General features: G+C 48.4%; 1 protein-coding gene across 4 annotated transcripts in view; it reads left to right on the plus strand.

The window, feature by feature from the left end:
- The window catches only part of RREB1 (ras responsive element binding protein 1), a 132,637-nt gene that overhangs the window by 101,852 nt on the left and 5,297 nt on the right, over positions 1 to 25,488 (plus strand). For 3 of the 4 annotated variants that reach the window (XM_012737731.3, XM_012737730.3, XM_012737734.3), the window contains exons 9-11: positions 9,037 to 9,226; positions 12,028 to 14,932; positions 22,116 to 22,280. In XM_012737731.3, the coding sequence (XP_012593185.1) occupies positions 9,037 to 9,226; positions 12,028 to 14,932; positions 22,116 to 22,280 (3,260 nt within the window). The remainder of the gene's footprint in view (positions 1 to 9,036; positions 9,227 to 12,027; positions 14,933 to 22,115; positions 22,281 to 25,488) is intronic. The other variant, XM_076010454.1, reaches the window with a different exon arrangement.

Genomic DNA, 25,488 nt, shown 5'->3' on the forward strand with positions numbered 1-25,488 from the left:
GCTCAGGCTGGTCTCGAACTCCTGAGCTCAAAGGATCCTCCCGCCTTGGCCTCCCAGAGTGCTAGGATTACAGCCTGGGCAGTGATAGAATTGATGGAATTATGTAACTAAGGAGGCCCCAAGGAAACACCTGAGTGGTTTATTATCTCTTTGGGCTGCTCTGATATGCCTTTTTTGTTGCCTTAAGGGTTTTCCTCTTGTGCTGAAGAGTTAAGGTCACAAGATGATAAAATGTTACTGTAGCAAGCACTGCAGGAGCTAATCATAAAACTATTTAGCCACAAGGTTAAGAAGAACAAAAAGACTTTCCTTGTCCTTGTTTTCTATTTCTATAAATCACATCACTGATAAATTTGCCTTCGGGCTTGACCCTTAATCTGTAGCATGTATACATGCTCCCTCTTCATTTTAGGTACTTCCTGAAAGTTATGTGGGCAACTGCTCCAGTTAGTGGTTACAGATTCCAGATTCACATTTCAGGGCTAATGCTTTTAATGGTGCTAGTTGTTCCTGATAAGTAGCTTAGCCCTACTGTGAGTTATCACAATGCTGGCTTTATTTGGGGCTGGTTCTTTACCATTACTCCCTATAGAGAATGTCCATACTTTAATAGCATATTTGTCATACCACATTTCTACCCAGCCCAGAATTATGAGAAAAAGAAAGAAGAATGTCCCGTCTTCTTATGAGGACATTTGTTGTCAAAAGAATAGATATCTCAGTGCCCTGTCCAATTAGGTGTGCTCTAACACAGTAAGTTCTCAGTTCAATGATTTTTTAAAAAACTTTGATTTTACTTTTTAATTTTAGGACCGATTGTGAATCTGAGTGTAGACGAGAACGTTCTTTGTTGGATTAAAGTCCATTGAGAATTGAAAGGACAAAACGTCAGACAACCAATGAGAGTGTTTCCTTGACCTGTGGGAGCTGGTTCATTCCACCCCTCATCTTGCTGTCCCCTCTTCCTTTGGTGACTCGAGGCATGTGGTCAAGCAGTGGCTGGCAGGGTTGGGTCTCTGTGACTCCAGGACAGAGTGGAGTTCGGCTCTTGTGAGAGTCAGACTCCTAACCACAGTAGCATCGTGCTCTTTCCCGCCTGGCAAAAGCCAGAGCCAGTGTGCTGTGGGGTTTTGCTTGTCTGTTTGATTTTTGAAGAAGGGACAGGAAGTGCTGTGGATAAGAGAGTTTAGAACTAATTCTTGCTGTGACAGCACCTGCCTACACCACTGACAACTGAAAGGCCCTTCTCTAAGCACATGCCGAAGGCTCTCTCTGATCATGGGCCCCCAAGCCCCATTGATGGCAGTCCCCTTGCTGCCAGCTGTGCCTTGACATTCTGACAGCCGTGTGGAAACTTGGCCCACCTTGTGCTGCTGGGAGGCGTTTCCTTCCCCTGGGTCTGCCCGCCCTCCTGTCTGTGCTTCACACCTACCGGGACCCTCAGTGACAAGTGATGCTGAGGGAAGCGGGGAGGGGGGAGATAAGCTGCAGCCAGCTGCTCCCCCTCTGCACGTGCAGCGCCACAGCCCTCCCTGCCATCCACCCTAGAACTGCTGCAGCCCCTGCTCCCCGAAACAAACTGCCACAGCCGAGCAGCCCTTCCGGAGGCAGTACCCCGCGCCCATGGGCTGGAGTGTCATACATGGGGCTGGGGAATGGTCAGAGCTACACCAGCATCCTACATTAAAATTTCTCCTCCTCTTACAGAAACGTTGGCTAACATGCTAGAATTCTGGTGTTTTCTGGGTAAATCAGTTCTTGTGCACTGCCTTGAGATACAGAGACACTTACTTTGTGAGCCATGGTTTGGAGCTCACACATTCCGAGCAGCTTCTGTAAGCTGAAGTTAGGCTGAATGTCCATCTTGCGGTCCACATGTAACCTCACCATAAACTGTCCTTTGGAGTCATGTCTCGAGCATTTTTTTTTCCCTGAGAGTAACCTATTTCCATATGTGATTTTTAAAAGAAAAAGAAAGTTTTGTTTTTAGAAAGGTTGATGGGGCTACTTTAGATCCTACAGATACCCTTTCTCAAATACATTTACCTTACTGACGGTGAAGTCAGTTTCCATTTGAAAAAATTATTCTCAGTTTCCAACATAGGGCCATCTCTGTCAGCAGAATACCATAAGGCAGCCAGTCAGATTTGCGCAGTTTCCCTCTGGCACGTTGTCAAGGTCTCTTGCAAAATGAAGTTTGTCCTGCAGCTCTCCCCTCTCTTGTGACTCTGAGCGCAGTTCTACCCCATCTAAATATTTTGTAATCTTGCTCTTTACAAGTTCTTGGCAGGGTTGAAATACCCCACAAACCAGGGGTGAGGAGAAAGTTGTGGGGACCACTGGCCAATGCAGGGGTCTTAATGAAGCCCAAGTGAAGTTTGCAAATACCCTGGAGCCAGCCAGCCTCTGGCTCTGCATCCAGCAACTTGGTCCACAGATTTACAGTGACCTCCATTGTCCTTGAAGAGCTGCTTAGAAACAAGGTTGCAGAGTGTTCTCCCAGAGGCCTTGGGAGGGCTGGTTGAACCTGAGTGTCTTGATTGATAAAGGATGATCCAAATGTTCCTGGGTGCTGGTTTTCTTTATGATCTATCAGCAGGTGCTGAGTGTGAGGCAGGAAGGCAGGTGTTTTTCTGTGTTTCTTCCTTCCTTTTAACCAACTTCACAATGTGCTTCTGGTTTCAAAGAAGGATTTTCATTTTCTCTGCCACTTTGGAGCCACTTGGTTGTAAGGTGACATTCTGTATCTTTTCAGAACTAAAATAGGAGTGCCTTGGTTGAAATCCCACGAAAAAGAAGGTGTGAAGTATGGCTCCAGACCTTGCTCGGCCTCTCTTAGGAAACTGAGCGTGTGTGCGGGCCAGGGGAACGTGCCCTTTTCTTGAGAGACAGGCGAAAAGCAGGTGGGACAGGACAGGGGCTGGCCAGAAAGGACAATAGTTTCTCCCCATGTGTCTCAAGATTTCACCAAAGAATGATGTCGGTTGTGAAGCTCTTGAGAGAAGAGAGAATACATCATTTGAAATTAAAACTCAAATTTTCCTGCATTTTCATATTTGCTAAAACGTTCCAGGAAATGTCTAGGAAATGGGCTTTGCCTCATTACTTTTTTCTCCTAGCAAGATAAAATAATGGTTAAATTTGGAATTGCACCTAGCAGTCTTCAAAGCACTTTCACTGTGACTGCAGAGATCCCCCTGTTACAGATGAGAAGGGAAACTGAGGCTGGGAGAAGGAAGGAGAAAGAGATTACAAAGATGAATACAGTATCAGCAGTTTCTGTTCTCTGGGAGCTCTAATAGGCTTGTAGCTTAAGATGTTTCCAGATTCTAGATTCTTGCACTTAATTCTCACTATAATTTATTCCCCAAACTTGTCTAAGAGTCAGGTGGTGTGCGTATTCATATACAGATTCTTACACCCATCCTCCAGTTATTCTGATTTCGGCAGGTCTAGGGAATCTGCCTTGTTTGGGAAATTTTACACAGCTAGCAACTAAAATGCAGACAAAGTCACACAATCTGAACTCCCCACTCCCCCACTAGTGACTGTGGACCTTGAGCCCATCCCTCTGCCCCTCACTGCTCCAAGCTGCCTCCCACAGGGATGCAGAGCTGTGACTGGTACTGGGCAGTTTTGCCATGTGCTGATAGAGCACCTGCTATGTGTGAAACTCTGTCCAGAGACAGGAGGGATTAAAGAGTGAGTGAGAGAATACAGGAAGAGATAGACACAGAGATAAGTGATGAAAACTCCATGTTGTTAAAAATTCATTGCTGCCATAGAGGCACAGTACATTCTAAATCGAATTGCCATAGTAAGAGGCATTCTCCGTTCCCTCTGTAAAACCTGCTTGTTGATGTCACACTAAGTATTCACAGCCATTAGGCTATACACAAATATAGCAGTCCCAAAAATGGAGAGTGTTCAGGAGGATCTCTGGGATATAGGGAGGAAAAATAGAACTTTTTAAATCTCATCTTAAAAAAACTTCTACTTTTGTATTTTTTATAATATTACCTGGCACATTTTATATATATATATATACATGCTAATGTATGTTATTTGTATAAATACATAGGCAGATATATACACACATACATACTTCTCAGTTAAAGAGCAAACAGATTAGGCCACACGCTCAAAAATTATTTTACTGGTAAGATATGGTTCAGAGCTCAGGAAGTTAGCAGCTCATTTTTCAGGCCCACCTGCCCACCTTTTGTGGTTGACTTGCATGCTACCGAGAGTCAGTGTTAAGTCTTCCTGGCCTGTTTGTGTTAGTAATACTTGTAATCATTTTACTATAATTTAATTAAATTTTATATAAGCCAATGAAATATTGTTTAACAAAAGAAAAGAAGAGTCTCTCTAGAAACTTAGATTGGAAAAGCTTGTTTGCAGTGCACAGTGGAAAGAATGTTTTTTTAACTGCTGTCAAATTTAGGGTAGGCAAGAGAAATAATTGTAAATAATTGTACAGGCACAGGCACTGGCTAATTAAAGCCAGTCCAAAGGAGAGTTCATAAAATAATTCACACACACCTTAAATATTGTATTTAAGCAAACACACATATACACGGTATGTCTAAAACATCTCATTATGTATTTGATGTAAATGTACATGAATATCATAAAATAATGATCCTTCCTATTGTGGATTCTGTATTTATAAATTTGTCTACTTGCTAAAGTAGACGGCAAGTGCAGTTGAGAGAAATAATTGTAAAAATCTAGGATTCTGCTTTAGTTTGGTTTGTAAAAATCTGAGTTCTTTCTCCACTTTAAAGAATCTAAAACTGGAAATCAAAGATGTTGTATTGTGAGTAGGATTCATGCAATGACAAATGATGTGGAACTTTAGTCAGTGGAACAAGACTGAAACACGAGTCCTTGGCCCTCCGTAGGAAGTTTGGCAAATGTCTGTACAGTTGGTTCTTTATTGTGGCAGGTGGATTCTGTGAAGTAGCTGTGAATACTGCACCACTGCTCCTAGGGTTAGGTCCCTGAGGGCCTCTAGTCACATTTTTGTCAACTGATCGATACATAACCTTGTTTTACGTGTGTTTTTGTTTAAAGGTACCTTATTTAACATATATTGTTGATTCACTAACATCGAACTCAGTGGCTGACAGCACCATCACTCGTGCCTGGATGAAGCTCATGTAACGCACGTGCTTTCTTCATAAGGCATGTCACATGGCCTCGTTTGCTTAGAGACATCAGACAGTGCCTGGGGACATTTTAAACATTGAAATCACCAACAAAATTTCGAAACCATGGCACAAAATAGATAGCAAAAGGACGTTTATTTACAGCATGAAAGCTGAATTAAAAGCAGAGTGTAGTCTCTTCCTACCTCAGCTAGAAACGTGTGTCAGGCAACCCAAATTTATCATTACTCTGCACATACCATGTTTTCCCAAAAATAAGACAGGATCTTATATTTATTTTTCCTCAGGAAGACACCCAAGGGCTTATTTTCAGGGAATGTGTTATCTTTTTAAGTACGGTACAACAATCTACATTTATTCAAATATAGTTAAGTCGTCTTCTTCTGGAACATGATCATAACTCTCCAAACCCCAAATTCCATCCTGAATTTCTTGCGACTCTATTTCCTTTAGAACCATTCGCCCCAATCTCTCATGTCGAGCAATAGAGCTCTCATGGGGCAGATAAGAAGGGCTGCTCCTCTTCTTTACCCGCTCCGAGACGAAATGCATGGTTGTGCAGATACGTTGTGTAACCACGCCCATCACTAGGTCTGATTTTTGGGGGTAGGGCTTATATTGCGCAAATGTTTAGAAATCCTGCTAGAGTTTATTATATGGGTAGGTCTTATTTTTGGGGAAACACAGTACCTGTGATGACCACAGAAGCACCACAAGTAGTGATTTGGGATTTACAACTAAATTTTAGCAAGTAGACAAATTTGTAAATACAGAATCCACAATAGGAAGGATCATTTTATGATATTCATGTACATTTACATCAAATACATAATGAGATGTTTTAGACATACCGTGTATGTATGTGTTTGCTTAAATACAATATTTAAGGTGTGTGTGAATTATTTTATGAGCTCTCCTTTGGACTGGCTTTGATTAGCAAGCCTCCTCTTCCATCTGGAGTCCTGCTGTACTCAGGAGAGGCGTGCTGGGGATACACGAAGGACTTCAGGTGTGGCCGAGTGACCATAGACTCATTCGTTCACACTGATGTTTTTTATTTCACTGGATTGTTTGGATGAAATGAGTATAGGTGTGTGTTGCAACGTCCCAGCATCCAGGACGGTACACAGCACTAATAAAAATTAATTTAAAACACACTGCAAATACTGTACACAAAAGATAGGTAGTAAGTGCTAATTATTACAAGAAGAGTGAGTTATTGTAGACTTCAGGGGGAAACACCTGCAGGATCCTCGGGGTGACAGGTCTCGCTGCCTTTACACTTGGTCTCCGTTTGAGTCTTTCTTCCCCCCTCCTTATTTTCACCTCTCAGGGAAGGCGCGGGCCAACTTCCAGGCCCCACGGCTCCCATGAACTATCTCAGTTCATTAAGTACCAAACCAGATGGGCCATAGGCATGAGCGCCCAGCCTGCCCTGAGCATAAAGCCCACGTTTGTGGAGGCTTCCTGAGCCCCAGCCCCTCATGCAGTGGGCGCCTTCATGTGCCATGTGCCATGAGGGCACTCCCATGCAGGGATTCGTCTTCTAGAGTTTTTATAAGTTGAGCCCCTGCATATGTGTGCTATAGAGAGTGGTCTGGACATCATTAAAGCTTGGGAAAAGAGGAAAAAATGTCAGCCCACTCTTTGTTATGCGATATTTCTCTCTTCTGGACATATTAAGGAACATTTCAAACATATGCTGAAGTAGAGAGGAGAGTAGGAACCCCATGTGCCCTCATTCAGTTTCAGGAATTATTAGCTCACAGCCAAGTTTGCCTCGTCTCTTCCCCGACCCACATAATTTCAAAACAAATGGAAGGTGCCCCGTATTTCATTTATAAATACTCATTACATATCTGATTCAGACATTTCTGTCATCTTTCGGTCCAGTACAGAGGGTTCAGCTGACAGTGGCAAGGCAGTGGTCTGGTGACCACGTGGCGTGTGCCGCTCAGCTGGGGCGGGGGCCTGAGTGAGGGCGGTGGGAGAGAGGAGGGGGCTCCGTGTCCAGGAGCACGGAGGGCAGCACGAGGCTCTCGGAGGCCTCCAAGGGCCGCCCTCCCCTCTGCATGTGCGGCGCGGAGCCTTCAGCACGTTCTAGCCAGGAAGACGACCTGCGCGTCTGCCTCCCTGCTGAATCTGTCGCGGAGCCTGTGGCTTAGACCCCTGGAAACGTAGGCATCTGAGCCCCCAGCGTGCGGATTTCCAGTCCCTAAAAGTGTTCTGGGTTATCTGGATCCATCCTTTCCCTGGCGCCTTGACCACCCTGGTGAGCTCGGCAGAATCCCCTCAGAAGAACATTGTGCTGTGCGTGGCTCGGGGGAAGCCGGCGTTCTAAATGCATCGGCTGACGACAGGGATCTTGGTGGGGAGAGGAGGCAGGAGAGGTGGCTGTGTGGCGGGGTTGAGTTCTGCCATGCCTGCGACGGCGTGATAAGGCAAGCACGCTGCACATACCTGGCACTTCTTTCTTTCAACACTTTGCGAAAGTGAGTTTGGCTGCTTCATGGGGGATTTCGTTATCTCTGTTTTCAGAGAAGAATTTCAAAGCAAAAAAAGTTCTCATTGAGGTGTATGCAGTACAAATGTGAGCAAGTTGCTTTACCTCACTGTAAAATAGGGATAACAGAGCCTACCTTAGAGGTTTTGTGGGGACCAAACACACCTGTGTGTGTCAGCACACGGAATGCTGCTTGGCACACGGCGCTGTCTAACAGGGCCGGCCGCAGTCCTGGAAGCGTGCCGCATCTGCACCGCCCGGCACATGTGAGCCCTTACGACCAGCCTAATGTGACTGAGGAAATTTTAATTAATTTAGATTTAAACAGCCACATGTGGCTTTAGTTACGACTTTATTCATTGCAGGTCTAGGGGATGTTGATAATGTCCCAATTATTGTATCCTTTTTAATATGGTTCTCAGTGAAGACCTAAAAGACAACACTGGTATGAATAGCAGAGACAGAATCATAACGTGGTGTTCGCTGTGCATCCATGTGGCCCAGAACGTTTAGGATAGTGACAATCATCTCTAACGTGAAGGGCCATGATTTTGAAGTAGACTGCATTTGTGGGAGTCTTTCAAGGAAGGGGGGACAGCAGGAAGTTGGGCTCACATTTCGTCTTTATTTCTTACTGGCTATGTTACCTCAGTCATGTTGCTTAACACTTTTGGTTCTCAGTGTCCTCATCTGCAAGATGAGGGTTGTGACCTGTACCTGCCTGCCAGGGGTGTCATATTTGCTACCCTGGCAGGGTGCCTTGCACTTAGTATGGACTCAGTAGATGAGAGCTCTGATTGTCTTTCAGATAGTGATTATGGTAATATCACAGTTTAATACACAATCATTGTCACTTCTAATTCAATTGGAGAAGTTAAAATAATCATTTTATCCCTATCAGATGCCAGGGATGCTGATGTGATTGCTCTAGATGCTACATAAATATATGCCTTTTGACTTTTAAACATTTACGTAGTAATTAGAATCCATTGAGCTAAGAGAGGGAGAAAACTTCTCCCTCTGATCCCTGTCTACACTGCGTGATTTGGGTAAGAACAAGTGAGTCTGCAACGGTGGCTTCAAGTTCCCAACTATCTCTCGTGGTATAGACATCGGATGTTTGGGTCATATGTACATCTCGTGCTGCCTGCAAAGGTTTGATATCCAGAAGTTGGTAGAATATAATTTTTTTAAAAAAAAGGAAGTTTTTTGGTGCTAATCAGCCAGACTGGCTTCTTGATATCCTATCATTTTTATTTTGTTCCATTGAAATGAAGCAACAAAAAATGTAATAAGGCTAATGGACAGTGGAAACTCCTACTCACTGCCTCCTCGTATCTTGTCCCTCTCTTCTCTTAGATGTGACATTTGCTGCGTCACCTTCCGAACACATCGAGGTCTGCTGCGCCACAATGCGCTTGTCCACAAACAGCTTCCCAGGGATGCAACGGGAAGGCCTTTCATACAGAACAACCCTTCGATTCCTGCTGGCTTCCATGACTTAGGGTTCACTGACTTCTCCTGTAGGAAGTTTCCTCGCATTTCTCAGGTATTCTGATCAGCTCATGCAACCAACTGGTAGCTGCTTCCATGGTCCACTTAGTTGGAATAAACTTACTTAGCTGGAGGTTTCCTTTCCTTAAAATATTGTTGGTTGTTATTTGTTATTACAGCTTTTTTTACAATTCAGCTTCTTCTTGGGTTGTTGGGTTGAGAGGGATGAGTGGTCTTTTATTTTGGGTCGAATTTCCTATTAGCTTGCCTGTAAATCTAGCTCATCAGTGCCTTCTGCTTGATCTTGGGGCTTTGGCATTTAAAATTGTGAATCGTAAACCATCCCAGCCCTATCATACTATCATAATTTTAATTTGCATTTTTAAAAATATTTCTTTATTATTTGCATTACAGATAAATATTTCCAATATTGTAGTTTCTATTAAAAACAATTTGGGTCGTTGAACTGAGTAAGAAACAAATCGTGTTTGTTCTCTGCTTATAAAATTGCGGTCCCCAACCCCAGGGCCACAGGTTGGTACTGGTCCTCGGCCTGGTAGGAACTGGGCTGCATGGCAGGAGGTGAGTGGCAGGGGGCTAGGGAGGCAAGCTTCATCCATATTTACAGCCACTCCCCATAGCTCACCATTCCCTCCCATCCCCTGCCCCCTCACTTCAGTGGAAAAATTGTCTTCCATGAAACCAGTCCGTGGTGCTTGGGGACCGTTGTTATAAAACATCTACTAAAACTACTTTGAAATTATTTTTTTCCACTTTTAAAAATTGAGATGGAAGGTGTCAACAGTGAAATTCTTCAAGCACACAAGCCTCATGCTCAGTGGATTGTCCCATATGTGTATACCCGTGCAGCCCCTGATGACCCTCCCTCCTGCTCAGTGGATTGTCCCATATGTGTATACCCGTGCAACCCCTGATGACCCTCCCTCCTGCTCAGTGGATTGTCCCATATGTGTATACCCGTGCAACCCCTGATGACCCTCCCTCCTGCTCAGTGGATTGTCCCATATGTGTATACCCGTGCAGCCCCTGATGACCCTCCCTCCTGCTCAGTGCATTGTCCCATATGTGTATACTGGTGCAGCCCCTGATGACCCTCCCTCCTGCTCAGTGCATTGTCCCATATGTGTATACTGGTGCAGCCCCTGATGACCCTCCCTCCTGCTCAGTGCATTGTCCCATATGTGTATACTGGTGCAGCCCCTGATGACCCTCCCTCCTGCTCAGTGGATTGTCCCATATGTGTATACTGGTGCAGCCCCTGATGACCCTCCCTCCTGCTCAGTGCATTGTCCCATATGTGTATACTGGTGCAGCCCCTGATGACCCTCCCTCCTGCTCAGTGGAGTGTCCCATATGTGTATACTGGTGCAGCCCCTGATGACCCTCCCTCCTGCTCAGTGGAGTGTCCCATATGTGTATACTGGTGCAGCCCCTGATGACCCTCCCTCCTGCTCAGTGGATTGTCCCATATGTGTATACTGGTGCAGCCCCTGATGACCCTCCCTCCTGCTCAGTGGATTGTCCCATATGTGTATACTGGTGCAGCCCCTGATGACCCTCCCTCCTGCTCAGTGCATTGTCCCATATGTGTATACTGGTGCAGCCCCTGATGACCCTCCCTCCTGCTCAGTGCATTGTCCCATATGTGTATACTGGTGCAGCCCCTGATGACCCTCCCTCCTGCTCAGTGCATTGTCCCATATGTGTATACTGGTGCAGCCCCTGATGACCCTCCCTCGTGCCCTTCCCAGGCAGCGTCCCTTCTCCCGCCACCACAGAGGTAGCCTGTTCTCCAGCCTCTGTCGCGTCACCATCACTTAGTTTTTGCAAGGCACCCGTTGTTTTTTTAACCAAAGTCCTTTTTATTATTCCTATTATAACAATCAATTGTAACAGCCACTTGGTTTCCCAAAGACTTTCTCTCAATAGACATTTCATTCCAAGCAAAAAGAAATAAAAATAGACAAATACATATTTTGCCAATGTAAGTAATGAGCTACCACCATCAGTTCCCAATATCTTTTCCCCTAAGTGGGCCAGATTCCTTTTTTTTTATTTTTTTTCTTTTTATTTTTTGAGACAGAGTCTCACTTTGTTGCCCAGGCTAGAGTGAGTGCCGTGGCGTCAGCCTAGCTCACAGCAACCTCAAACTCCTGGGCTCAAGCAATCCTTCTGCCTCAGCCTCCCAAGTAGCTGGGACTACAGGCATGTGCCACCATGCCCAGTTAATTTTTTCTATTTATTTTTAGTTGGCCAATTAATTTCTTTCTATTTTTAGTAGAGATGGGATCTCGCTCTTACTCTGGCTGGTTTCAAACTCCTGACCTCGAGTGAGCCTCCCGCCTTGGCCTCCCAGAGTGCTAGGATTACAGGCATGAGCCACCGCACCCGGCCAGATTCCTTTCTTTGAGAATTATTTTCTGGAAATCTCTTCTTTTCTTTTTTTTTAATTTCAGAATACTACGGGAGTACAAGCGTTTTGATTACATGAATTGCTTTTGTATCATTTTAGTCAAAATTATAAGTGAATGCACCCATTTTTAAAAAGAATTAATTCTAGCTTCATGATATTGTTACCTAAATGTACTTTGGACCTCTGGTGAGATACCCTGGGGAGTGATGTCATTCATCAAACAAATAAGATTCTTAAGATGTTTTGTGGCTTTCTTTATTCAGTCTGGGGTTAGGAAGCAAGCAGTCACCTCCTTTTATATTATGGAGAAAGGCAGTATACGGGGACAGTTGTACAACAAATATTTTTTGCATCTGTGTTTAGTGGTTTCTTTCTCAATCCTCACCTTTGTGCCCTTGCTTTTGCTGGTGGTTTCCACACAGGCCTGGTGTGAAACAAACCTGCGAAGGTGCATCAGCGAGCAGCACCGCTTCGTCTGTGACACCTGCGACAAGGCGTTCCCCATGTTCTCCTCGCTTGCCTTGCACAAGCAGACCCACGTTGCTGCGGACCGGGGCCAGGAGAAACTGCAGGCCAAGACCCTGCCTGGTGATGCCCCGGACCAGAAGGTCTTCCTGGCCTTGCTGGGCCTGCAGCACACCAAAGACATCAGGCCTGCCCCCACCGAGGAGCCCCTGCCAGATGACAACCAAGCAATACAGCTCCAGACACTCAAGTGTCAGCTACCTCAGGACCCGGGCTGCACCAGCGTGCTGAGTCTGTCTCCTTTTGAAGCTGCTTCCCTGGGCGGTTCTCTCACGGTCCTCCCTGCAACCAAGGAGAGCATGAAGCATCTGTCCCTGCAGCCCTTCCAGAAGGGCTTCATCATCCAGCCGGACAGTAGCATCGTGGTCAAGCCTATCTCTGGGGAGTCAGCCATTGAGCTGGCTGACATCCAGCAGATTCTGAAGATGGCGGCCTCGGCTCCCCCTCAGATCAGTCTTCCGCCTCTCTCCAAGGCCCCCGCCAGCCCCCTGCAGGCGATTTTTAAGCACATGCCTCCTCTGAAGCCAAAGCCCCTGGTCACACCACGGACGGTGGTGGCCACCTCCACGCCCCCGCCTCTCATCAATGCCCAGCAGGCCTCGCCCGGCTGCATCAGCCCCAGCCTCCCGCCACCACCCCTGAAGCTCCTCAAAGGCTCGGTGGAAGCGGCCTCCAACGCGCACCTGCTGCAGTCCAAGTCCGGGGCGCCGCCAAACGCAGCCACGCAGCTCTTCCTGCAGCAGCCGCGGGTGGATCTGCCCGGCCAGCCTGAGATGAAGACGCAGTTGGAGCAGGACAGTATCATCGAGGCCCTGCTGCCGCTGAGTATGGAGGCCAAGATCAAGCAAGAGATCACCGAGGGGGAGCTCAAGGCCATCATGACAGCGCCCGGTGGCAAGAAGACGCCCGCCATGCGCAAGGTGCTCTACCCCTGCCGCTTCTGCAACCAGGTGTTCGCCTTTTCCGGGGTGCTGCGCGCCCACGTGCGCTCCCACCTGGGCATCTCGCCGTACCAGTGCAACATCTGCGACTACATCGCGGCCGACAAGGCGGCGCTCATCCGCCACCTGCGCACTCACAGCGGGGAGCGGCCCTACATCTGCAAGATCTGCCACTACCCCTTCACTGTCAAGGCCAACTGCGAGCGGCATCTGCGCAAGAAGCACCTCAAGGCCACCCGCAAGGACATCGAGAAAAACATCGAGTATGTGAGCAGCAGCGCGGCGGAGCTGGTGGACGCCTTCTGCGCCCCGGACACCGTGTGCCGGCTGTGCGGGGAGGACCTGAAGCACTACCGCGCCCTGCGCATCCACATGCGCACGCACTGCAGCCGCGGCCTGGGCGGCGGCCACAAGGGCCGCAAACCCTTCGAGTGCAAGGAATGCAGCGCCGCCTTCGCGGCCAAGCGCAACTGCATCCACCACATCCTCAAGCAGCACCTGCACATTCCCGAGCGCGACATCGAGAGCTACGTGCTGGCCGTGGATGGTGGCCTGGGCCCCATGGAGGCGCCGTCTGCCGAGGCCTCGGGGAGGGGCGAGGAGGGAGGCTGCACCGCCTTTGGGGACCGCAAACCCCTCGCAGCCTTCCCAGAGCCCCAAAATGGCTTTCTTCACGGGGGCCCCACCCAGCCTCTGTCTCCACACGTCCCAGTCAAGTTGGAGCCCCCCAGCAGCTTTGCAGTGGACTTCAACGAGCCCCTGGACTTTTCTCAGAAGGGCCTGGCCCTGGTCCAGGTGAAGCAGGAAAATGTCTCCTCCTTCCTGAGCCCTTCCACCCTGGTGCCCTATGACTGCTCCATGGAGCCCATCGACCTGTCCATCCCCAAGAACTTCAGGAAAGGAGATAAGGATACAGATGCTCCCAGCGAAGCCAAGAAGCCCGACCAGGATGCAGGGAGCGGTGAGCAGCCCTCTCTGTGTCCACCCCCCTGCCCTTCCCTGCCAGCGACTTTGGGACCCAGTGGGATCCTGGGAAGCCCTGCAGGCCCTGCAGCGGCTGTTACAACAGCCACTGCCCTGGATCCCCATGCTCAGCCCCTCCAGGGCTCCGTTCAGCTGGCCGTGCCCATCTACTCCTCAGCTCTTGTCAGTAGCCCATCCCTCTTGGGCAACTCAGCCCTCCTGAGCAGCCCAGCCTTGCTGCGGCCACTGCGGCCAAAGCCCCCACTGCTCTTGCCAAAGCCCCCCATGACAGAAGAGCTGCCCCCACTGGCCTCCATCGCCCAAATCATCTCATCTGTGTCCTCGGCCCCCACCCTGCTGAAAACCAAGGTGGCAGACCCAGGACCCACGAGCGCTGGGAATAACATGGCTTCTGATGGTTTAGGAGGCTCTGTCCCCAAAGCCACCACCACTCCCACCACAAGCCCAAAAGAGTCCACCGACCCACCCCCTCCTGCCAGCAGCCCGGAGGTGGCCTCACCCATGGAGCAGGGGCCAGGTGGCTCATCAAAGAAGAGGGGCCGGAAAAGGGGGATGAGGAGCCGGCCCCGAGCCAACAGTGGCGGTGTGGACCTAGACTCCAGCGGGGAGTTTGCCAGCATCGAGAAGATGCTGGCCACCACCGACACCAACAAGTTCAGTCCGTTTCTGCAGACCGCAGAGGAGGATGCTCAGGATGAGGTGGCCGCCGACCACCATGGGCCCAGTGACGAAGAGCAGGGCAGTCCCCCAGAAGACAGGCTGCTGAGGGCAAAGCGGAACTCCTACGCCAACTGCCTGCAGAAGATCAACTGTCCCCACTGTCCCCGGGTCTTCCCTTGGGCCAGCTCCTTGCAGAGGCACATGCTCACACACACTGGTAAGAGGGCCCGCTGGGGTCCCAGGCGGTGAGTCCTACTTCCTGGGGGAGGCCGTGCTCCAGCCAGCAGGAGAGCAGGGGGTAGGGTGGAAAGCGAGGGGCCCTCCTCCCAACTCCGTTCACTCCTAGCTTCGCTTCTTCCTCAGTGTCTGAGGCCACAGGCTGCTTGATGGTGCTGTGAGTTTTTCTCATGTGCTCTGGTACCCACAGTGGCCTATGTCCATGGGCTGAGCCCTCCCAGGGCTGCTGTGAAGGGAAGTATTGGGCGAGGGGTGATTATCTACTGGTTAAGCATGGAGGTGGCTCCAGAGAATCAGGACTTTGTTTGTGTCAAGGTATTGGGGCATAATGAGCTCGGTGCTTTGACACAGGACATTCCATCTGGTGTCTTTAGTTCAGCTATTTAAGTTTTGATCACTCTGAAATTATTTTGGCTGCCATATATTCTTAAAGAGAAATATTGCAAATTGTGATATTGGTCATTTTTTTTCAGTTCGCTAAGGTGGTCGAATCTTCCCCTGTTTATTTTGAAAATCTACAATGGGTGGTGGTAGAATTATTTTTTAAATTTCATTTGCACTAAAATTGTCAGCTGTTCTGGAGAAACACCCAAATATAAATAATAATTCTAAGTAACAGACGTAAATTGCCAAAAAGGTATCCCAAAAGTATTGTTCAGACCGAGTGGGGTGGCTCACATGTGTGATCCCAGCACTTTGGGAAGCTGACTCGCAAGGATTGCTTGAGCCCGTGAGTTTGAGACTAGCCTGGGTAACACAGCGAGAGCCAATCTCTACAAAAAAATGTTTTTAAAAATTAGCAGAGCATGGTGGCACACACCTGTCAACCCAGCTTCTCAGGAGGCTGAGGTTGGAGGATCATTTTAGCCCAGGAGGTTGAGGCTGCAGTGAGCTGTGATTGTGCATTAGACTCGATGACAGAGTGAGACCTTGTCTCTAAAATAAAAATTTTTAAATTTTTTTTTTTTTATCTCAACACCTGCTGTGTGATAAATTTTGTTTTAAATGTTAGTTTCTAGAAGTTGGTTTTTTTTTTTTTGTTTTTTTTTTGGAGACAGTCTCACTCTGTTGCCCGGGCTAGAGTACCATGGCATCAGCCTAACTCACAGCAACCTCAAACTCCTGGGTTCACGCAAACCTCCTGCCTAAGTCTCCTGGGTAGCCGGGACTACAGGCATGCGCCCACCATGCCCGGCTGATTTTTTTGTATTTATTTTTAGTTGGCCAATTAATTTCTTTCTATTTTTAATAGAGACAGGGTCTCATTCTTGCTCAGCCTGGATTTGAACTCCTGACCTTGAGTGATCCACCTCAGCCTCCCAGAGTGCTAGGATTAGAAATTGATTTTTAAAGAGATTAGGATAGGAAAATACTTAATGATTTTATACCTGGTACTTCTGATATTCAAATGGCTAAACAAGTCTCATCTTAATTATAATTTTCTAAATATTCTCATAGGATTTATATCATCAAATAAGGGTAAATTAAGATTTTTTTTTTTTTACCCTTTTGGAGTTTACCACCCAAATATTAATAAATCGATGGGACCTAAAACCAAATGGCACTGGATGTGTGGTGTAGGATTGCCAGATAACATACAGTTAAATTTGAACGTCACATAAACATCAAATAATTTTTTACTATTATCTCAAATATTGCATGGAAAATAATTGCACTAAAAATTATTTGGTGTTTATCTGACATTCAGATTTAGCTGGATGTGCTGGATTTTTACTTGCTAACTATGGCAACCCCAGAGAATCAAGATTTATGGCAGTGTGGTGAGGGGAAGGTGGTGGGAATTCAGTGTGAACAGTGTACTATGCCCAGGTGGAGCCTCGCCGTTTGGGGTTGATGATCCTGCAGAGCTTTGGAGAAGCTCATAGAAAGCTGTTGCTGCTATGAAAGTGCAATAGCAGGAGGGCTACAGAGTGGAGTGGGGGAGGGAAGGGAAGCTGGGAGTCATGGTAGGGAGGGTTGGGGTCTCTCTAAGGCCACGCCAGTGACAATCTAAGAGATTGCCACTTAGATACGGCATTTCTCTCTGGTGTGGAGGCTCAAATCCAGGAGTTGATTGGTAGCAAATGAGGAGTGCCTGTCCAGGGACAACTCACTTCATGGGAACCAGGATTTCTATTAATAGATTTGTAAAGTACGTACTGCCTTTTCAGGCTCTCATTTTCTTCCCATTGAGATAATTTAAGCCTGACAAAGTAAAGTAACCCTTCTGATGACAGCAGCAGTTCAGGAAGGCAAAGGCATCTTCAGGAGAAGGTGGCCCACTTAGCAGTCTCTTTGGCTACTCATTTTGGGAGACACCTGTTTGTTGCTGCCGAGAATCTTATGGAGAAGTGAGTCTTTCTGTTACCACTTTTCAGAAGCAGGTGGTCTGGATCTGATGGCTGGCTTGGCTCTTGCCGCCCTCCCGATCCCCGTCTCAGACGAGAGGCCTGTGCTTAGTGGCTGTTGTGCGCATTTTCCCCAGATGAGGCCACCCATTCTCGGACGTTTCTATTCCCAGCAAACGATGGTCTCCCTGAGGGGACTGGAGTGGCCGGTATTTCTTTCCAAGAGTTGTGCTTGTGCCTGTGCAGATGCCTGCTGGGCATTCCTGCCTGTGGCTCCACTCAGGATTGCTTGACTTTTGATGCCAAAATGCCAGTGTTGGTTTAAAATTTGGTAACGTCGGGAAGTGGGAGGTTCATGTAAGAAGGGATGGGGTGGATGTAAATATGAGTCCACTCTGCCTCTTCTCCCTTCAGAGTTACTGATAACTTAATAGATGTGACTGTTTGGCCCTGACCCCAATGCCCGATCTTGGTAGGATGAAGAAACCTAGCAAGGGCCAGTTTTCAGGACAGTGCTGTGAGGGGGATGCTGTTCACATCTTGCCAGGAGTAAATCGAGGCTCAGGTGGGGAGGCCGAATAACCTGCCTGCAGTCATTGGGAATGAGAGGGAGAGCTGCAGCTGCCCCAGGGTCAGGCTGCGTGTGGCCACCTGATCCTCCGTGGAAGGTGGACAGGGTGCCCCTTCTGTGCTGCCTGTGTCCGAGTGCAGAAGATTGGGAAGGGGTTTGAGATAGAGGAGGAATGTCGCTATGGATCAGAATGCTGTTAACTAACTGGAGACATGATGACTATGAAATTGTTAGCCAGTGAGTAGATGCTGTTTAAAGGCTGGTGCCCACCAGGCTCCGTGGATTGCCTTTGCTGTGTTTCACTGTTCAGCTTCTAGGGACAGTCTCAGCATCACCTCTGTTAATCATGTTACATTGCGTGTCCCGTGCCAGTGAGTGAGAACATTTTACATTCGCCGAGCGTGAGAACTAGAAGGAGCCGAGGAAACCATCTGAGCAGCCCCTCTCGCCACAGCGCTGACCTTCTCCTGGTGGGCAGCTCTGCTGTCGCTCGGAGCTCTGCGGCCCCCGGCTCCCTAGGCGAGACCAAGAGTACAGAAATTAAACCCCTCTCTGCAACCACCCCGCAAACAAAGGCGTTATACAGGGAAGACTTTTTTTTATTTTTAAGTGTGGCATTAACATCTAGCTGAGTTCCAGCCAGAAGTGTTGAGCGGCATCCGGGTTTAGACTGCGATTTAAGCACACGGTCTATACCCTGAGGCCAGCCTCCTGCCCTCGCAGCGAATTCATGGAGTTACCCTACTTTGTCTCACACGTGATCTGCAGTCCAGCCACCCCGCACCCGATGTCAAGTGCCCGGTGAGGGGCCACCTGCTGGCCGCAGGCAAGGAGTGCGTGGCCTCAGCGCTTTCCCACTCCTGGCTCGGGGCTCGGGCTTGGGCTCCAGGAACTGTGTCTGATGAGGAAGCTGGCGTGGCCGTCAGCTTTTCACACCCCTGGCATGGTCCCCCCACACGCCTGCCTTTCCGCCTTCCACTCCTCTCCAGCTTTCTCCCAGCCTGCAGCTTCCTGCTGAGGGGGACAGTTCCTGGTTCCTTACCTGTCTCTCCCTGAACGTGCCACCCTTCACGAGACAAAAGTGCACTGTTCCTGCCTTTACTTCTTGGGAGCCTCTCATGTGTTTTTAGGCTGCAGGTGGAGGAGGGAGTGCCAGAAAACACAGCCAGTCCGTTTCGGCCTCTGTCCTGATTTTCTTCCTCCTTCCCTTTTCTCCTTTCCTCGTCCTGCAGTGACGGAGTGGGGATCCTGGCGCGTCCATTCTGGACTCCCCCGCTCACTCACTGTCACGGACGACGCCGTGGGCGCTTCTCGTTGACAGAGCTCCTCTCACCCTCCCCGTGCTAATGGACAGTGAGCATCAGAGTTCAGATCAGGAGTCCAAGCCTGCGTGTGGAAAGCTCCCACACCAGTTGTATTTGGCTGTTTTTGGCTTTGTTTAGGTGGCAGCTTTGTCCGTTTTTACGCAGCCCACATACACCTCTGCCAAACACCGAGAGAAAATACCCAGAGAGAGGCGCCTTCACACGGGGGCCACGCCACGGAGGGTAGGAGAGGAAGCGGGATGGGTGGGGGCTCAAGTTGTGTCTTCTTCTTAAGAAAAATAGAAGTAACTCCCAGATTTTCCATCCTCCTTATAACCCACCTTTCTAACCCTGATATTCTTTGAAAAGTGAACGACATTTTCATTTCTGCGTTTTTGGTCTCGGTGGCCAAGGTCACTATCTCAGCACACGTGTTCTTGCTGTTCACTCTTCTCTTGCTCTTAACTCTGTTGGATAACATCGTGTAGTGTGAGTTGCCTGTCTTCCTTTCTTGTCTGTCCTGTGAAGATGAAAGCTAGCTGGCTGGTAGTTGTAACACGCACATTGTGGAGAGGAAGCGACGTCATAGGCCTTGGGTGCACAGGTCACTCTTTGTGGGTACACTTTGGGAAGCTTCATAATTGGACATAATATTTTGGCATCATTATGTTTTCCCCTGAATTTAACATTCATAGGAATCTTCATCACATGGTGTCAGCCATACTGTCCTAACCAATTGTGTAGGTGACACATTCACTGTTGTGAAAATTACGGAGTAAATCCCGCAATAGGTGGCAGCAAGAAACCAGTCAGTCGTTTTCTTTGAAATCAAGAATCCTGTCATAGCAGTGTCTGTCTTGTTCTCCTCTGGGCCTGGTTTCCTTCCTCTTCACCTGGTCAGACTCAGAGAAGCTGCAATGTTGCCTTGTAACAATAAAATGTTAAAGGAAAAGTATTTTATTCTTACTTGAAATTATTAAATACCATGTTCCATTTTTAGCGAAAAGAAGTAATTTGAAAGGTGTACCATGAACATTGAAATACTTTACAAACTAGTCACTCAAACATGTGATATATATATTTTTTTAATGTGAGTGTTTTTCATAAATTTAGCAGAAAACACCTGTCGAGCTATATGAGGGGACACTTTAAAGCAGTGGTTCCCAACCTTTTAGGCACCAGGGCCCAGTTTCGTGGAAGACAGTTTTCCCAGGGGCCGGGCGGGTGGGGAGCGGCTGCAAACACAGGTGAAGCTTCGCTTGCCCTTTGCCTCCTGCTGTGCAGCCGGACTCCCACCAGGCCACCACCAGTTACTGTCTGCTGTCAGGGCTTGGTGGCCCAGGACTTGCTGACCGCAGCTTTAAAGCATGCAGTGGGTTTCCCAAGCCTAGTCCTTCCTTCTGAGAAAGCGCCCCTCTGACCACCCCAGGTGCCAGGTCCCTGCTGCACACGCGCAGTGCTGTGTGGCTGTGGACACTTGCAGCGGTTCGGGCTTCTGTGCATATCAGCTGGAGCGGAGTCTGAAGGCCCCACGATGTGTGTTTCCAGGGAGCTATGCTGGGTGACTCTTCCCGCCAGTTCTTGACTCACCTGTTTGATTGTGGCAGTCTCAAGGTTACAACACAAAAGTGCCAGACCACAGCTCTGAAGTCTTGTTTGTTAGTACACAAAACCTTTTTCCCTGTAAGATTGGAAACTGGGGCCCCGGAGTCTAGTGACTTGGTTGAGGGGGGAAGAACCTGATGGCATAGCAAATGACATGCCACTGTCTTCTCTCTCCTGGAGCCCCTCCTCCCTTCCCCCTTCCTCTACTCCTCCAGCACTCCTCCTCCCCTCCCTCCTCCCTTCTTAGCCACACTCCCCTCCCTTTCCTCTTGCCCTTTCTGTTTTCCTCACATCCATCCATAGGAATCCAGGACAAGTTGCAGCAGAGCTTCCATTGCATTTTAAAACCCGGTATTTACAGTAAATAAAAGAGGATAGACAGACCAAAGCAGAAAACTGAAGGGAGGGAGGGCTGCGCCTCTCTCAGCGGTCCACCCATCTGCCGGGTGTGGGGTGGGGACGGCGCAGGGCCTACAGCGTGTTCTCTTGCGTGCACATCTGTCGAGGGGAGCATATGATCTCATGCAGACTTCACTATGTGCTGGTCACTCATTTACTACCAAGCAAGGGGAACAAAGAGCCTTTACTGTAACGAGAAGACCTCCTATCTCTTGCCAGCTAGGACAACAGTGACCTTCGGCAGAGGTCACTGCAGGACGTCTCGGCAAGTCAGACAGGAGTTGTCCTGGGAAACTCAGTGTGGGAGAGCCACAGCCACCTTAGTCAGGAGGGCGCTGGCCCCCGGGCGGGGTCTGCGTGGCCCCCCAAGATATCCAGGGAGTCCAGGAGCCATCCAGGAGGGCCTGGGCAGCTTGCTCGTCCCATTTGATCTCCCAGCATCCGTAGTCACTGTGTACTCGCCACGCTAGAGACCATTAAAGGGCATCTTTCTCTTTGTGGTAGAACGTAGGTGTCTTCTTGCTGTGTTCTAAAATCCCTACATTTGTTTTTATCTTTTATTGTGTAAAAGATTTAATTGAATCTTTTATTATTGAATCTATTATTTAATTGAATATATTATTATTAAAAAGATTTAATTGAAACTTTTAATTGAATACTATTGTTTTACTTTAAACATACAAATTTTGGTTTCATTGTTATCTTTCTTTTAGTATTATTAAGTCAAAAACTCACTCTATTCCACTCAGGAGAATGATCGTTTTAGTTATTGGTGTTCTCCATCTTTTTTAAAATGTGTTTTGTTTATTTTTTTGAAAGGAAAGGGTGAGGGGGGGGGACAAATTCCAATAGTCCTAGGAGAGTGAATCAAAAGCAACTTTTCATTTTCATTGCAATAGAAAGCCAGATAAATATATATTTTTTTTCCTGCTTCAGGTCAGAAACCCTTCCCTTGTCAAAAATGCGATGCCTTCTTTTCTACCAAATCTAACTGTGAACGCCACCAGTTGCGCAAACACGGAGTTACCACCTGTTCCTTGAGAAGAAACGGGCTTATCCCCCAGTCAAAAGAGAGTGATGTTGGATCCCATGATAGCACAGGTAGTGCCGCCAGGTGATGGAGAACTGAGAGAGAGGGCGACAGGAGGTCAGTTAGGAGTTGTAGCAAACCTCAGTGTCCGAGCTGTGGTGGGCTACTTGGTAGGGCCCAGAGCTGGCAGCCCGGAAAGGTGGGCCCTGATGAGGCCCGGGAGACCAGTCCTGGGTCAGGTCTGCGTAGATGTACAGCGGGACTGGCTCTTGAGCCAGAAGCCCGGGGAGTTCGGGAAACAATGGCTGTGCTCCTAGGTGACTTTTTGGGTCTGCTAGGGACAATGTCTCCCTCCCAGCAGAGGATGCCTTTGTTCCTGATGTTGGGAGGCGGGATGTAAGGGAAGAGCTACAATTTTTAGCCCTTGGTGTGAACACGTTCACAAGGGATGTGAAACCTTACAGGTTTGGGGAACCCTAGCCTCTGCAGCCTGCTCAGGAGCAGGGATGGGCCTGGGGTGCCAGGGTGTTTGCAGGCACGAGGGGTGTGAGCCCTGCGTGGTGAGGGGCACAGTGCTTTTCTCTTCAGTAACTCTCTTCCCAGTATGAAACTGTGTCCTGTTTGAAAAAGCACTCTGCATGTCCTTTCTTTAATCATACCTCTGCTTGACCTGAATCCGGTATCATTCTCTGTGCTGACGTGTGCTTCCTCCCTCCAGCCCCCACAGAGCGATTAACGGCTGCCCAACAGGTCTTTTGCCGCCCTTTCTTCCCTTATAGCTTCCGTATTTACTCGTGTCCTCTGTTCAGTACGCTCCATCCTCTCTGACTGCTGGGGTTCTCCATCTTCCACCCCCAGAACAAGACGAAAAAGACAGCCTGCTACACATTGCTCGGCCCTGCCCGGCGCGCTGGGTAGGAACAGTGCTGGATTCGGTCCTTCGGGCCTAGAAGGCTGCCCGTTGCTTGCGGACAAGGAGACTCCCCTGTGTTCTCTTCGGGTGTAACTGTGTCCTGGGAGGGGGGGTGTGTGTCTGGGAGACAACCCACCTCCTGCCCCAGGGGTCAGTGTGGACAGAGGGAGGCATTAGCCCCAGCCCCAGCCCTCTTGTTCTTGCCCCAGTTATGGAGGGAGCGAGGCACATCCGAACCGAGCTCCTCCGGGAGCAGGACTCCGTCTCCACCGGAGAAGCCGTGCTCAGCCTTCCCGCCCTGCCGTGGAGCCCCGGCAAGCTGATCATGAGGGCTCTTGCCGGCCTGGCCCCCGGTCCTCAAGAGACCATTTGAGGGTATAAAAGTGCAGGTCAGTTGGCTCACTGCTTCCCCAGCTCCCATCTCCACAGAATTCACTAGGATTTTGAGTAATGGCGTGGATGCCCACGGAATTTTGCCGCCACTCAGATCTCCGTGAGCCAAGGGTGATCTGCTTTGCAACCCACGGAAAGCCACAGTATGCTGGCAGAGCACACAGTTGCTGCAGACCGTCCTACTAACGTTTAACGTAACCGCAGGCCACCGTCTTACCCGTCAGTCTGGAGCATTCTCTCCCAGCCTGATTTAGAAAACAGCCGTGTGATTCTTCCCATAGCAGTTCCAAAGGAGGGAAAGCAGTTGATATTGGAGGAGTTGGAGGGAGCCCCTGGGTTCCATGTTTAAAGTGTAGGAACTCACACTGGGTGTGCGTGTTGCATTCAGACCACATGGGGTCTCACTGGGACTCGCTGACGTCTGCGGGCACACCAGATGCTGCGGACACAGTGACAAATCCAAGTCGTGGGCACAGCTTCAGCTCAGCACCAGGTTTTATGCTGTGGGTATATTATAAGCTCACAGTTAAAAGTTTCTGTTTTTCCACATCCCATCAAAGCCCTTCCCACCTCCACCCTGCCCCGGAAATTGTATAGGTTTTCTTGAAGGGACACAGCCTCTAGGAAAAGAAAAGTCACTAAAAGTTGTAATGTGAAACCAGCAAAGAGAAAATATGCTTGGTTTAATGGTGGTTGCAATCCACAGTGAGAAAAAGGCCTGAGATTTCAGAGGGGAGAAAGGGGATCAGGGAGGTAGAGTTTGGAGATTTCAAGGAGAAATTTTAAAACCAGGCAAAGCTGATGGAGATGGGGTGAAGGCTTCATATGGGGCTCCCTCCCATGAAGCTAAAAGTGAAGCTTTGGAGGAAGACCTTTTTAAAAAAAAACAAAAAACAGGAAGTGACCAAGGAAGTTCTTGAGGGGTTTTCTAGGTTTATATGCCTAGTCTAGATCACATTTTTTAAAAATTCCCTAACATGTTTTATAATGTAGGTCTGACTTTTCAGTCATGTAAGGTCCTTTAATAAAATGTTCCCCAGATTTTCCCCCAAAAGAATACTAAAAAAGCCATGGTAGAGGGTGGGTCTCCCTTAATGGGACCATATTGAATATTCAGACTTAAACTGAAACTCTTCAGTCTCCTGGGCAGAGAGGTGTCTTGGCCCACTTTGGCCTTGGGGGATACCCTTTGTCCTTGCTACCGATGCGCGCTGCCCAGTCAGGTAACTATTTAGATTGGTTACCTGCCCCCACTGTGGAAGAACATTTAAATTTTAGGAAGCAATAAGCTTCCTAATTGTTGGGTTGAATAGGGGAGTCTCCAGTGTCCTGTAGGGGGAGCTTTGAGTTTATAGTCTACTAGGATTCCTTCTGCTTCCTCTAGCAGTTTTCTTAGATGTTTAACAACACAAATGAGGAACTAATGGACAGAGGAGAAATGCATGTTTTTAAGGTAGCATTGTGTATAAAAAGTCATCAGTCAGCTCAGCTACCTGCATTTAGGCTGGGTGTTGAGAAGGGGTAGGGATCTAAATGGGACGTGGCCTTGTAAGTTACATATTCACCATATGTGAAGAAGTGAAGGCTGTTGTTCACAAGAGTCACTAATAAAACTTAGTTGAGGCCAGGCACAGTGGTTCACACCTGTAATCTCAGTACTTTGGAAGGCCCAGGTAGGAGGATTGCTAGCAGCCATGGGTTCAAGACCAGCCTGGGCAACACAGCAAGACTCCATCTCTATAAAAAATAATAAAAATTAGCCAGGTGTGGTAGTACGTGCCTGTAATTCCTGCAGCTCAGGAGGTTGAGACAGGAGGATAGCCTAAGCCCAGGCATTCAAGGTTGCAATTCAAGGAGGGCAGTGGTGCTATGATGACACCACTGCACTCCAGCCGAAGCAACACAGCAAGACCTCATCACTAAAAAATAACAAATAAGTAATTTTTAAAAATCAGTTGGAGTTGGCCAGGCAT

Source organism: Microcebus murinus, chromosome 15 (assembly GCF_040939455.1).
Source record: "Microcebus murinus isolate Inina chromosome 15, M.murinus_Inina_mat1.0, whole genome shotgun sequence".
Taxonomy (NCBI): Eukaryota; Metazoa; Chordata; class Mammalia; order Primates; family Cheirogaleidae; genus Microcebus; species Microcebus murinus.